This window comes from Solanum tuberosum, unplaced genomic scaffold (assembly GCF_000226075.1).
Source record: "Solanum tuberosum cultivar DM 1-3 516 R44 unplaced genomic scaffold, SolTub_3.0 scf00424, whole genome shotgun sequence".
Taxonomy (NCBI): Eukaryota; Viridiplantae; Streptophyta; class Magnoliopsida; order Solanales; family Solanaceae; genus Solanum; species Solanum tuberosum.
This window is the reverse complement of record NW_006239350.1, coordinates 277,332-291,706: the sequence shown is the minus strand read 5'-3', so window position 1 is coordinate 291,706 and position 14,375 is coordinate 277,332. Positions and strand designations below refer to the sequence as shown.

General features: G+C 30.0%; 1 protein-coding gene across 1 annotated transcript; it reads left to right on the top strand.

The window, feature by feature from the left end:
• The first annotated feature begins 10,570 nt into the window (after positions 1–10,570).
• On the top strand, positions 10,571–13,863 carry LOC102591193 (F-box/kelch-repeat protein SKIP11). Its single transcript, XM_006363175.2, has 2 exons — positions 10,571–11,010; positions 11,705–13,863. Exon 2 carries the CDS (start codon positions 11,793–11,795, stop codon positions 13,233–13,235), a length of 1,443 nt encoding a protein of 480 aa, XP_006363237.1. The 5' UTR covers positions 10,571–11,010; positions 11,705–11,792; the 3' UTR covers positions 13,236–13,863.
• The last annotated feature ends 512 nt before the right edge of the window (positions 13,864–14,375 follow it).

The window sequence follows — 14,375 nt, the reverse complement described above, 5'->3', positions numbered from 1 at the left end:
TTAAAAAAAAAAAAAAAAAAAATTATATATATATATATAATTAAAAAAAAATTCTATGACAAAACGCATACTTATATTTTATTTTATACTACAAATGATGAATGACAATTGAACACGTTATCTACTCTAGTTAAAGTGAATATATCTATCAATCACTTTAAAGGTCAAATTAACGAATTTTGTGATTTTATTAACCTATAACTTCAAATGTAAAATCATAAAGAGTGTTCTTCCTCGTTTTTGAGCCGATAATCTATTAAAAATGTTTTTTCAAGATACGCGTGAGATCTATATATACCTTTTTTTTCTCTTTAAATTTCAGTTATGAAATTATACTGAATTTAAGTATATTGAAAAATCAAAGTAAACAAGTCTTATTTATTACTATATATTATTTTAATTAGGTGAGAGTATTTGACTTAAAATTTGTATCGTCTTTAAATATTTTATTACCTAATTAAAAGGATAAGGTGAAAAGGTTAAAGAAGGTTAGGGTATTTTTCTTTTAATAAAATATAAATTAGTATATAATTAATAAAGAGATTAGTATATAGAGCAACCCACGTGCGCCGACACGTGGCACTGGGACCGAGGGCGATGTCTTTTTACTAAATTGAAAGCGGATTCAAAAATCCAGGCGCTTTGGCACGTGTGAACACTGACGAAATGGGAACTTTGTCGTTCTATCACATGCGGCGCACGTGCGAATTAAAAAAAACACTTTTTATTTTATTTTATTTTTAAAAAACAATAATAAAAACTTTTATTTACACACGAACGGAACAAATTAGTATACTTCCTAAATAATAACGCCTTACACAAATTAGAATAAGGTATAATATGAGAATTATAAATAAATTTATAATATGGAACATATATTTATTTATTACTAGTAAAAATAATATTGAGGCTACTTCACCTAGTAGCACAATGCTTATATCGCCCTACCATAATTACATTTTCACTATTTAGGTCGCTTCCTTTTCGCTTGTCATTGTTATTATGAAAATGTTTTTATTATTTCTTGTTGATTATTAAGATCTTTTAGATTGCCAGATTATATCTTGTTTGCTCATGAATTTAGTGATAATCGAAAATTTTACTCTATTTAAATTGACTTTGAATCTACATATTTATTTTCAATAATGAAAATTGTATTTAGAGTTATACATTTTTAAAGTTATAATTTGAAATAAACTTAAACGCCAATTATTAGAAGTATTTATCGAACATAAAAATTCTAGAAAAGTTCGGGTTGAACATAAAAAAAATTCTATGGTAATTTGGCTTGAACATAAAAAAAAATATTCTAGGGTAATTTGGCTTGAACATAAGAAATTCAAAGATAATGCAACTTGAACGGAATAAAAATTTATAGCTAATCTTATTTAATAATGAATTAATAGTACATTATCAAATATTATTAAACGTAAATTACTTAAGGGTCGTTTGGTAGAGTGTATAAGAATAATGCTAAATAGAGTGTATTAGTAATGCTTGTATTAGCAATGCATGTATTAGTTATGCTTGCATTAATACACATCGATTATTTTTATGCATCGTTTGGTTTGATGCATAAATAAATAGTATGCATTGCATAAAAAAAAAAAATTACAAAGATACGCTCCACTATTTGTCACGACCCATACCGTCGTGATTGACACCCACACTAACTCTCCAGTGGGAGAACCACTACTACAACCCAAACCAAGCAACTAAAACAAAACTAAGATCTAACAACTAACAATGTGGAAGAATTAACCTAGAACCTGAAAGTCAATGTACCAAACCATCTAACAATGAACCAAGTCTAAACAAGAAGGGATGCAACCCCATTCTAATGAACCAATCAACTAACTAGAACAAATGTCTAAGTCCAAAAATGGTGGACATAGACGAAAGAGAATTTCATGGCAGCCCGAAAGAATTGGCTCACCCTTGAATTCGAAGTGACGATCACTGATATCCTAAGCGAGGTCTGTCAGTAGCCGCTTGAAGATTGCCATATACTCAACAAAATAAGAGCAAGTGCAGTATCAGTACACAATCATAGTGTAAGGTAGGATCAAACGGCTATCCCACTAAGTGCAACATAAGCAAGTCAAGACAACATTATAATCACATGCATATATATCAACATATACAACACTATCAACATTTACGAATAACGAACAACTTCACATTTTATATAAAATCATTGGTCCTCTCATGGAACCTAAACCCAAACAGTTAGCATACCAGAACGTGGTATCCGATCCCATAATTATGTCGAAACGTGGTAATCGATCCCATAGTTATTCCAGAACGTGGCAACCGATCCAAGTTTGTTATGCCGAAATGTGGTAACCGATCCATTCAACACACCACAATCACAATCACAAGTATATCATCAAGATCATACATTTAAGTCATGATTTCATGACAATCATCATTCATCTATCTCATTTACAACAAGTGTGATCAACATTGCAGCATTCATACATATACAAGTATCATAATGAAGCAAGAACAAACATACATCACACAATCATAGAATCACAATCATCACCTACCTTGAAACAAGCTTGAAACCCTAAGAAACTTGATCCTTCCCTTTCCGAATTTGTTCCGCTTGTTCTTGGTCTACAAACAATCAATATAATATGGGAATCAATAAACAATTACTAATGACCCGAATTACTAACAATTCTATGAACCCTAGATCAAACCCATGATCCCAATTATCCAAATTAGGGTTGTTTCCACCATAGAATCGATAACAAAACCTCCCCCTATCAATATTCACCAATTATATTACGTTCTACGGATCGAAAAATGGATTTGAGGAGTGAAAATCTTACCTTTAGCCTCAAGAATGGTGAAAAATGAGTAGGAGTCGCCTGGGGTTCGTTCCTTAGCTCTAAAAGTCAAAAAGTGCATAATGAGGCCGTTTATGGGTTTATTAACGACTTTAATTCACGTCGAGTCCGCCACATCGGCTGTCACCCCGCTATAGCGGCCCCGCCAAAGCGGCAAAAACTGGTACCAATGTGGGTTACGCGAGACAGAGAGCTAATTCAAGAATTCCAAATTTCCCATTTCACAACATACCTCTAACCAACAACGCTCAGAAAATACCCTTTACGCCAAGATCGATTTCGGGAGTTCTACTCACCCGAATTCAATTTCGTAAAGTCGTACGGATTCCTTAACGAGTTATCTAACTACTCATGTAATTAAAATCATAATTGTTTCACCCGATTGTTACCAAATTTCCCTACACCTTAAAGACTCCGATTTCATCCAAATCTGGATTAGGTTGGGAAAATCCAAATACTATGAAAAAGTTTTTCCGGTCCCAAATTTTCCCTCGTTGGCTTTTCTATAACGACGGGAACAGGTCGTTACACTATTATGGTGAAAAAAGATGTAAAAAAAGTTTTGAGGGGCAATTGGGTCTTTAATGCATAGAAATCCATGGTATTAGCAATACACACCTTAATACAATATAGAGTGTATAACTAATTGGAAAAGAGTACCAAACAAGATACTAGTAATACACAAGGCTAATACATGCATTATTTTTTCTGATAAACTCTAGCAGATGACCCCTTAGACATATATATGTGTATATATATATATATATATATATATAAACAACCCATTGTAGTTATTATACGTTGTTGCTAATATTTTCTTCTTAATTATGTTTAATTCTCATACTTAATCTTATTATGCTTTACAATAATCAAAATTTTATTAAAAACAACTTTACTATGCTTAACATTGTAGTTTAACTACTAAATTTTATTCTACTTTGCTAAAATTGAGATTCTATCAAATACAATTTTTATACATCCTGCTAATAAAATTACAGTCATTATGTTATTGTCATCGTTATCATATATGTTGAGTAGAGATGATGTAAGATAATTTAAAATATTTGAATTAAGAAAGACATCAAATGGTACACGATCACTTAAGAAATAGACGGTGACACGGCATTGTGTTTAGCTAAGCTTAAGCCACTTAATTGTCATTTTCTCAACCTCCCTCCTTCTAACTCCTTTAAATTGTCTTTACCTTTTATCGGTTTGTTTTTATTAGCTATTAAGTCAACTAAAAGTACAAATTTTTACATCATAATACAACTAATTTTATCTTACGTTACATAAAAATAGAAAATCACCGCTTCATTGGGACTCTCAATTTCAAGTTTTGGGAAATTTTTTGTTTTGAGACCGTTGTTAAGTAAATGGTCGATTTTAAAAATATTAGATTTTTCTGTGAGATGATAAGGATTTAAAATTTTTAAGAGGTGGAAGCGGTGGCTTAATATTTTGTCATTGTTAAAGGTTTTAATATTTACATAAAAAAATTTGAAGTAGGAATAAATTTTGGATAACATCATTCAAAAATTGTTGTTTTCTTATTTAAATTTCTAATTGAAAAATATTAAGTGACTATTATTGAATTTGTAGGTAAAGAAAATATAGTAGTGTCGAAAAAAAAGAAGGGAGTTATCCAATATTTTAGTGAAAATGTGTTGTTTTTTCTTCCAATAAACAAGAAAATCATATTTTATAACACAAATTTCTCATTAATTCGCGTAGAAACTATTTCTAGCAATGTAAAAGCTTAAAAAAGGACATTTGTGTAAATTGCCAGAAAATTTCTAATAAAAAGTGTTTCAACTTTTAATAAATCTTATAAAACGAGACTCAAAATTAATCAGACTAGTAAATATTCATTGTACATGTTCCAATACTTATCTACAATTTTTTAATTATTTTTTTTAATATAGAAAAAGTTATAAGCTACGACTTTAATTTTTATTTTTTTTATTTAAGTCATTTAATTGTAATTTACGGTTGTTCAAAAGAAGAATGCATTATGATGTTTTTTTTTTCACAAGTCAAAAAAGTATACACGGATTCGAAATTGCAACAACCAATCACCATCATTTTGTTTTACTATTTGAATCTAAAAATGATAAAAAAAAAATTTTGCTCTTTATGTATATACTAAAAAATAAATGGTTTGGTATTCTACTTTGAGATTTTAGCGTATAAATGTATTTGTGCAAATAATTTGTATACATATTAAAATACGTCAATTAATCCTACTTTCGTTTTATAATAGTTGTCAAGTTACTAGAAATATTTGTCTCAATATATTTATCAATCTACAAAATAAGGTGAAACTAATTATTTTTATCTCATTTTAATTTTAATCCTTGTATTGAATGTTCTTGAAATAAGATTAAATTAGTCTAATTTTTAAAATGAAGCGCAATTTATTAGATATAAAAGAAAAATATAACCACTAATATAAAATGGAGAAAATAGTTTTTTGAAATGTTTGTCAAAATATAGGTGTATATATTCGAAAATCAATTAAATTAAAATGATAGGATGAAAAAAAAATATAGAAGGAAATATGATAATCTTGGTATTAACAAATGCAAAAGATGAATGGTCAATTACTAGCTATGATAATCTCGAATTAAAATGTGAATTTGACTTACAAAATTACCAAAGATAGATTAGTCAAAAAGAAATCTTATCTTATAATCTAGAAATATTCAAAAATTTGTAAAAATAAATTAAAATAAAAGAAGACTAACTATTGGGAGTTAGATGTGATTATCTAACGCATGGAAAAGGACCACATACAATTTAGGGAATAGAAAAGATAGTTTAAAACTACCCTACCATCACTTTCTATCTTTTGGTGTTTGGTCATTGGTAGAAGATCATCTTGAAGTTTGATAATCATCACGTTCATAATTAAGAGATTGTGACACAAATCCAAATTTTACCTCTCTATCAACAAATATAATTCCGATATTATTAAATTATCACTATCGAGCTCAGCATCATAAAATGTAATAGAAACACGACAATACGATCATATTTAATATTTTTCAATCTTATACTAAAATTCTATATCTGTCTTTAATCAGACTTTCACAATTAAGAGATTGTGATTCAAATCCAACGTTTTATCTCTCTATCAACAAACATAATTTCAATATTACTAAGTTATCATTGTCGAACTCAATATCATCATGAAATGTAATAGAAACGCGATAATACAATCGTATTTGATATTTTTTAAAATTATACTTAAATTTCTATATCCGTCTTTAATCAGTATTACCTTATAAGAATTTCAAAATTCTACAATATTACGACAATAAGATAAAAGGTTAAAGACTAAGGGGAAAAGTTGGACTTAAAAAAGTTTATGTTTTAATTATGGCTTAATTTTAGGGTGGGGAACCGCCTAATAGTACAAAAATATGATCACATCAAAGGGGTCAATTATAATAATGTTTGATGACCTAAAATTCTATTGGAATTGGGCAACTTTTTTTGTAATTGACTCTTGTTTGATCAATACAATTGACCAAACAAAATCTTGGAGGTTTTTTTTTTTTTTTTAAATAAAAAAATAAATTAGTGGACATTCTATAAAATAAATAAATAAAAAAAGCAAAATAAAGAGACAAAAAATATAATCAAAAGTTTGATTAGTCTTCAAAATGAAAAATAGACAACAAAGTTTGATGCCGACTTTTATTTTAATTTTTTTCAACAAAAATAATTTAACGTGTATATATTAAATTATTCGGACTAAAAAAGTATATATTAAATTATTAATCAATAGTTGAAATGATTATATTGGAGAATCTATGCACAGTTTTAAAGCGTGTGTAATCTTTTAATCATATTAATTAATCCTTATTAGGATTTAGTTGTCTAGTTTGATTTGTTTTCATTGTGTTTAGAGTGGTCAAAAATATACGTTTGAATAACAATAGGTCAAAAAATGATATACTACTAGCTTTTTTACCATGTAATATTATAATATGAAGTCAAATGTGAAAGTTAGAGATTTTAAACTTAAGTCGTAAAAACATTAAATTGTGAATTCGTAGTATATGAATTCCTTTGAAAAATACCATGTAATATTATACTATGAAGTCAAATTTGGAAGTTAGAGATTTTAAACTTAAGTCGTAAAAACATTAAATTGTGAATTTGTAGTACATGAACTCCTTTGAAAGTACCATGTAATATTATACTATGAAGTCAAATGATGAAGTTAGAGGTTTTAAACTTAAGTCGTAAAAACATTAAATTGTGAATTTGACTAGTAAATGAACTCCGTTTCAAAATCTAAACATAAATTTTACTAGTAACCTACCGTAATAAATATCATTTTTATTGAAGTTTGACCCGTTGAGTCAAGATTAATGTAATGTCTCTAACAAAAAGAAATATCAATGTGAAACGAGGGGGTTTGACTAGTAAATGAACTCCTTTTGAAAATCTAAACATAAATTTTACTAGTAACTTATCTGTAATAAATATCATTTTTATTGAAGTTTGACCAGTTGAGTCAAGATTAATGTAACATCTCTAACAAAAAGAAATACCAATGTGAAACGAGGGTGAGTCAAACATGAATAATTTTACTAATAACCTACCGTAATAAATATAATTTTTATTGAAGTTTGACCCGTTGAGTCAAGATTAATGTAACATCTCTAACAAAAGAAATACCAATGTGAAACGAGGGTGAGTCAAACATCAATAATTTTACTAATAACCTACCGTAATAAATATAATTTTTATTGAAGTTTGACCCGTTGAGTCAAGATTAATGTAACATCTCTAACAAAAGAAATACCAATGTGAAACGAGGGTGAGTCAAACATCAATAATTTTACTAATAACCTACCGTAATAAATATAATTTTTATTGAAGTTTGACCCGTTGAGTCAAGATTAATGTAACATCTCTAACAAAGAAATACCAATGTGAAATGAGGGTGAGTCAAACATCAATAACAGATTTCTAGATTGTCAAGTTTTTTTTAACATAAAACAAATTCTGTAATTAAATTGCTATCATTAAATTGAATATATATGTATAATTTGCAATTTGACCACATTTTTATTTTATAATTGAATTGGAGAAAAATAATAAACTATATATTTGACATGATAAATGGATTATTGTAAACTTCAAGGTAAGGTAAATATCGGTGTGTTCCCTATTTTTATAGGATTTAAGTAAATATGTATTAGCTTTGTTGTCAATAAAATAACAAAATTCATTATTTTACACTTTAAATAGATAATCCATTCTATAATTTTTGTAAAATTGAATAATTACAATTTATTTTCACTCAATAAAAATAATGACTTATAATATACTAGATACTACCTGTATTACTTTAAATTGTTCAAGACCAAATTAACAACAAATAAAATTTTATTATAATTTTTTTTTATTTGCATCAAATACGTTACTATGTATTTCACTTCTCATTAACAATAATAACTTAATAATTATTAAGTAATATTTATTATTCAAATAAAATTTTAAAGGCAACTTTATAAATTGTCGGATACTTTGTATTACTTTAATATGTAACTGATAAAAAAACCAATAAAAAAAATTTATTACAAAAAAATTACATTTGCACTAAATACGTATTATATATGTATTTTCACTTCTCAATAACAATATTTTTTTTATGAAATACCAGATAATCCTATATATTACTTAAATATTTTTTAAAATTTACGTATTTTTATTTAATGTGTAACATATGTGGGATATAATGTTACAAAATTCAAAACAAGATTTTTTTTTTCTTTTAGGGTTTCTCATCTTTTGTTGTAAAAAATTAAGGTTTTATCAAACGCCATGTACTTTTATTTATATTTTAAAAAAAAGGAAATTGGCCATAAAAAATACGGTAAGAGATGAAGTTTCTCTTTTTTGAACCTAAATTTAAAGTTTAAGCTCTAAATAAGAAAATATTTTTAATAAGAGTATTTTCTGATAAATGAGCTCTACACGACAGATTGAATCAACTGATCAAAAACTTTCAGATACCAAATATTAAAGTAAATAGATATATAAATTGTGTTTCATATCTTTCGTCAAATTTGTACATTTCACCGCGTGAAATCAAAATTCAATAAAAAAAATGTCAATATATTATGTTGGACGCTACCAACCTACGAGATTTTTACTTTTACGTAAACGACAGAATGTACTGAAAACATAAAGAAAATATAAACCTACTTATTCACGCCTCACTTATCTTTTTCGACTACAAACACTAATTATCTCAGCCGCACTTTTCAGATCGTCAGTCGCGATTACCTTTTCAACCCTATCCATCCAAATTACAAATATTTTCATTATCAACCAAACTAATAAAATTAAATATAAAAAAAAAAGATCAAAAACATTAAAGAAAAATTATGGCAAAAAAGATAATCATTTGAATACGAATTTTCAAACGATATTCCAATGTATTTCAAGATCGATTCAAGAGAAAGATAAAATAAACCTAATACTATAATAATTTTCTTTGTATTTTACGTGTTTACATAAAGGAAATGGCTTTCTTTTTTTATTTTAAGTTTAGTGTAATTCATTTGATACTTTGTTCGCATTTTTTTTCATAGAAAAAGTTTTTAAATTATTATTTTTAGACTATGATGTAATTATGCATGAATTTCCTGTTTGATATATGATACTAACTAGATAAATGGTTACTACCTAAATTAAGTTATTCAAATTTCTCTACATCATTATTTAGTCATTTAGATTCCTTTTAAGTTAATTTTTAAATTTTTCTGTGTAGAATATACATATTTTTTTTTATATATCTTATGATCAACGTAATTAATTTTATCAACTAAATTATTTATGAGCGTATACGTTTGAAAAAAATATGTAGTTAAACATATTTTGCTTATATATAATTTATCTATTCAGTAAAACATAAATAATTTAGTTCATGACATTATTAAATAATTAGATTCCTTTTAAATTATTTTACGTATATCACGTAAAAAATATATATTTATTTCTCTATTTTATAGTTAACATAATTAATTCTATCTACTGAATTACCTATAAGCATATACACTTGAACTAGCATCTAGTTAAACATATTTCTTATAACTAATCTACTCAATTACGAAAATAATTAGTTCATCTTATTATTTAGTAATTTAAATCCCATTTAAGTTATTTTACATATATCACGTAAACAATATTTGTTTTATGTTCAACGTAATTAATTTTATCTACTGAATTATTTATGAGCGTATACGCTTGAACTAACATCTACTTAAATATATTTTTCTATAATTTATCTACTCAGTCAAAAAAACAATAAGTTCATCTCATTATTCAGTAATTAAAATCTCAAATAAGTTATTTTTACATATATCACGTAAACAATATATATTTATCTCTTTATTTTACGATCAATATAATTAATTATATATAAACCAAGTATCCACTTAAACCAAAAAATAATTAGTTAAAAAAAAAAAAACTTTTTAAGAAGTATAAGTAAAGAAGAAAACCTCTAACTAAGCTGTAAAGTGGGACCCACAACTTCCTTATCCTCCCTTTCTTCCCACCTTTCTCTTTGTCTTTTTTGTATTTTTTTCTACAACATTTTTATATATACATACAACAATTATACACACAATATCCAGCTGTTTATTGTATAATTATTTATTTTATTTATAATTCAAGAAAATCTATTTAAGTATAAATGTAATAAAATGGAGTTTTTTTTAGAGAGAGAGAAATGAGAAGAAGAAGAGAGATAAAGTGTAGTATTCCTTCTAAAATTATGCCATAAAACCTTGCTTTGATTTTCAGAGAGAATCCAAAGGCTTGAAAAATCCCCCTCCCCCCATAGCTTTCTTCTCCTCTTCTTCTTCTTCCATTTTTTTCCTTTTTTTTTTTTTTTTTTAATTTTATAAAAAAACAAGTAACTGCCCCTTATACTAAGTACAAACAGAAAAACAGAAAGAACAAAAGAAAGAAAAAGACTATATAGATAGATAGGGAAAACCAAGAAAATTAAAGTGGTAGAGTTTTTTGTTATATATATAGAAGAAAAGAGTCTTCTTTTTTTCAGTTTCAGTTCAATTCCAATCAAGGGTTCTCTCTTCCTCCTTTTCATCTTATCCAATCTGTAAGTTTTTTTCTTTCATTTTAGTTGTTTGGAGTGGTTTTTTCTGTTTGGTAACAATGCAAGATTGGAGTTTTGGTGTTTGATTGATTGATGTTTGGTGAATTTGAGCAAAAGGGGGTTGTTTGATCTGAATTTTGGAGATCTGGGGGTTATAAAGTTTGAATCTTTAATGATTCTTGCATGTTTATTTGATTGAAAGATTTGATTTTTAGGGTGTTTTTTTTTTAGTTTTTGGTTTTGGGGTTTTTGTTGTTTGATTGTTTTTACAGGATCTGTTGGATTGAATGTTGAATCTTTTTGTAAAGGAGTTGCTTGATCTGGATTATAGGTTTTTTTTTTTTACTTGAATCAATGAGGGATTATAGATGTTTGTGGTTTTTTTTTTTTTAACTTGAATCAATGAGGGGTTATAGATGTTTGTGGTTTTTTTTGTTTACTGAAAAAATCCTGCATTTGTGTTTATCAGAATTGTTTTTATACATTTGAGTGTTGCTGGGATTTGATATGATTTTCTCTAATTAATGATCAAAACTGATGTTGAATGAGATATAGCTAGGGAAAAATTATGTTTCTGTGGTTTGGTGATTGAGAATTTGTTTTTCTGTGTGTTCTTTGTTTTTAACCTGTATTTATGAGTTTTGATGAATCTGTTTTTTTGGGGTTGTTGTTACTAATTTTGTTCCATGGATATCAGTTTTGTTAGGGCTGAGCACAGGGTTTAGGATCCAGATCAGAGGAAGGTTGTGGAATTGGTGTTTATTCTAGGGTTCAATCTGGAAGACATGTTGGAAGATCGTACGTGTTTGGTTCAAAGGGATTGTCGGACAGAAAGTAACTGGACGGGCTGCATGAGTTATCACATTGATAGGATTGATGCCCAGAATGGCAAAAGGCCATTGGAAAATGACGAGGAGGGTGAAAATGTGCAATGCAAGTTGCAGAAGCAGTCTGATGGTTCTGACCTAGAAGGAGTGGTTTTCTCCGTGGGCAATTCTTCAGCATCCGCTGATAAGCAAGCTGACAATCAGGGTCGTGCTGGGGAGAATTTTGATTCAGCATCCGCTGATGAGCAAGCTGACAAGCAGGGTCATGCTGAGGATGATTCTGCTGCAGCACCCCCTGATGAGCAAGCTGGCAATCAGCATCAGGCTGGGGATAATGGTGATATCAGTACGCTTTTTCCTGCCATTGGCCGGGATAACTCTGTAAGTTCTCTCATTCGGGTCTCAAGGTCAGATTATGGCACCGTAGCATCTTTGAATAGTGAATTTCGCTCATTAGTTAGGAGCGGTGAACTGTATAGGTTGCGGCGACAAATGGATGTCGTTGAGCACTGGGTATATTTCTCGTGCCAGCTGCTCGAATGGGAAGTATTTGACCCTACTAGGCGCCGTTGGATGCATCTGCCGACCATGAATCCCAATGAGTGCTTCGTGTTCTCCGACAAGGAATCTTTGGCGGTTGGTACGGAGCTTCTTGTTTTTGGAAAGGAGGTGTTGGCACATGTTATTTATCGGTACAGCTTACTGACAAATACATGGACATCCGGGATGCAGATGAATGCGCCTAGATGCCTGTTCGGTTCTGCCAGCCGTGGAGAGATTGCCATTCTCGCTGGCGGCTGTGATTCACGAGGCAAAATCCTCAACTCAGCTGAGCTCTACAACTCGGAGCAAGGCACATGGAGGACATTGGCAAGCATGAACCAGCCACGCAAGATGTGCTCGGGGGTATTCATGGATGGTAAATTTTACGTGATAGGGGGCGTCGGTGGAGCTGAATCGAAGCTGATGACATGTGCGGAGGAGTATGATCTGACAACAGGAAAATGGACGGAAATCCCAAACATGTCCCCTGTGCGACCTAACGCAACTAGGAACGATATCCCTGTTACATCTGAAGCACCTCCGTTGGTGGCAGTTGTAAATAACCAACTGTATGCTGCCGATTATGCTGCCATGGAGGTTAGGAAGTACGACAAGCGAAACAAGGCATGGGTTTCCATTGGACGGTTGCCTGAACGAGCTGCTTCCATGAATGGATGGGGTTTAGCTTTTCGGGCATGTGGCAATAGATTAATTGTAGTTGGAGGGCCTAGGGTTATGGGCGAAGGGTATATTGAGGTGAATTCGTGGGTGCCGAGTGAAGGGCCTCCAGAATGGACCTTGCTTGGCCGGAAGAGATCTGGTAGCTTTGTGTATAACTGCGCAGTTATGGGATGCTGAAGATTTGGCAGCACCATGTGTTGTGCTGTAGAGGGTGTTGGGTGCCGATCAATACATAATTGGTTTCTGGGGCAACAGGATTCTTGCTAATGGGTAATTTATCCCAACTTTTTTATCTTATAAAAAAACTTTCCTTTTTAACCTCTTTTCAGAATGGGGAAGCACAAACTTGGCTCAAGATTCAACAACATAGTTTTCTATGGAAGGTCTTGAGTACAATTTTCTTTTCCTTTTCAACTTCCATCAAATGTTCCTTCAATGGAACTGTCTTCTCCAGTAACATGATATCCCAAAGGTGGCCATCAAATAGTTTAAGGTTAGGTGAAAATAACGAGCAATACAGTTATAGTTTTCGATTAGTGTTTGCTAAAGCTTCTCTAGATAAGTCTTAGAACTTGGTCTTTTTGGGTTTTGCGATCTTTATTTTCTTGACTTAGTCGAGGAGAGAAATAAAGTTCTGCAAGGTTGTTCGTCGCCATCTTGGCTTGTGTATCAGTACATTTTATTTCCTGCAGTTGGTGGTCCATAAACTTAGTTTACTTTCAAGACAGTTGGTAGCTTTGGAAATGAAAATACTTTGTTCCAACTCTCGTTTTCTTACATGTTATTTTAGAAATTCTTTACTTTATTATGCCATATCTCATGATCAATTATTCTGCTTGCTCATCTGTGACTATTTGTGAAAACTGAAAAATGGTGTATGTATCAGTTATATGGATGATGTTTAGACATTATGTTCTTTGCATTCGTGATGAATTAGAAGTTTATGGATTGTAACCCAGCTTTTATGAGTTGTAAAGTTGATGAGATTGTAACCTTAGTCGATGCATGGTATTCATGAGGTTTATCCGCTAGTTGTCCAGATTCATTCTTATGTGATCCAGTTCCATTGTTTCCTAGTTATGCATCCCTTGTCTCTTTCGGGTTTTTCCCTTTTTGTCGTTACCTGAATTCGTGCAACAATCCTGTTTTAGGTTATACAATTACTTAAGGGATGCAGCTTGAATGCGTATGCATTTATTACACGATTGCACCCGTACAATCATATAACCAGTTCTTACACAATTGCTTCTTTTGCTAGTAATAGCCACTCTTGTTCTTTATACAGTAGAGATATGATTCATACCTTTCCCTCCTCCC

Coding starts and splice junctions, on each gene's coding strand:
- LOC102591193 (XM_006363175.2), top strand. CDS start 11,793: ATGTTGGAAGATCGTACGTGTTTGGTTCAAAGGGATTGTCGGACAGAA.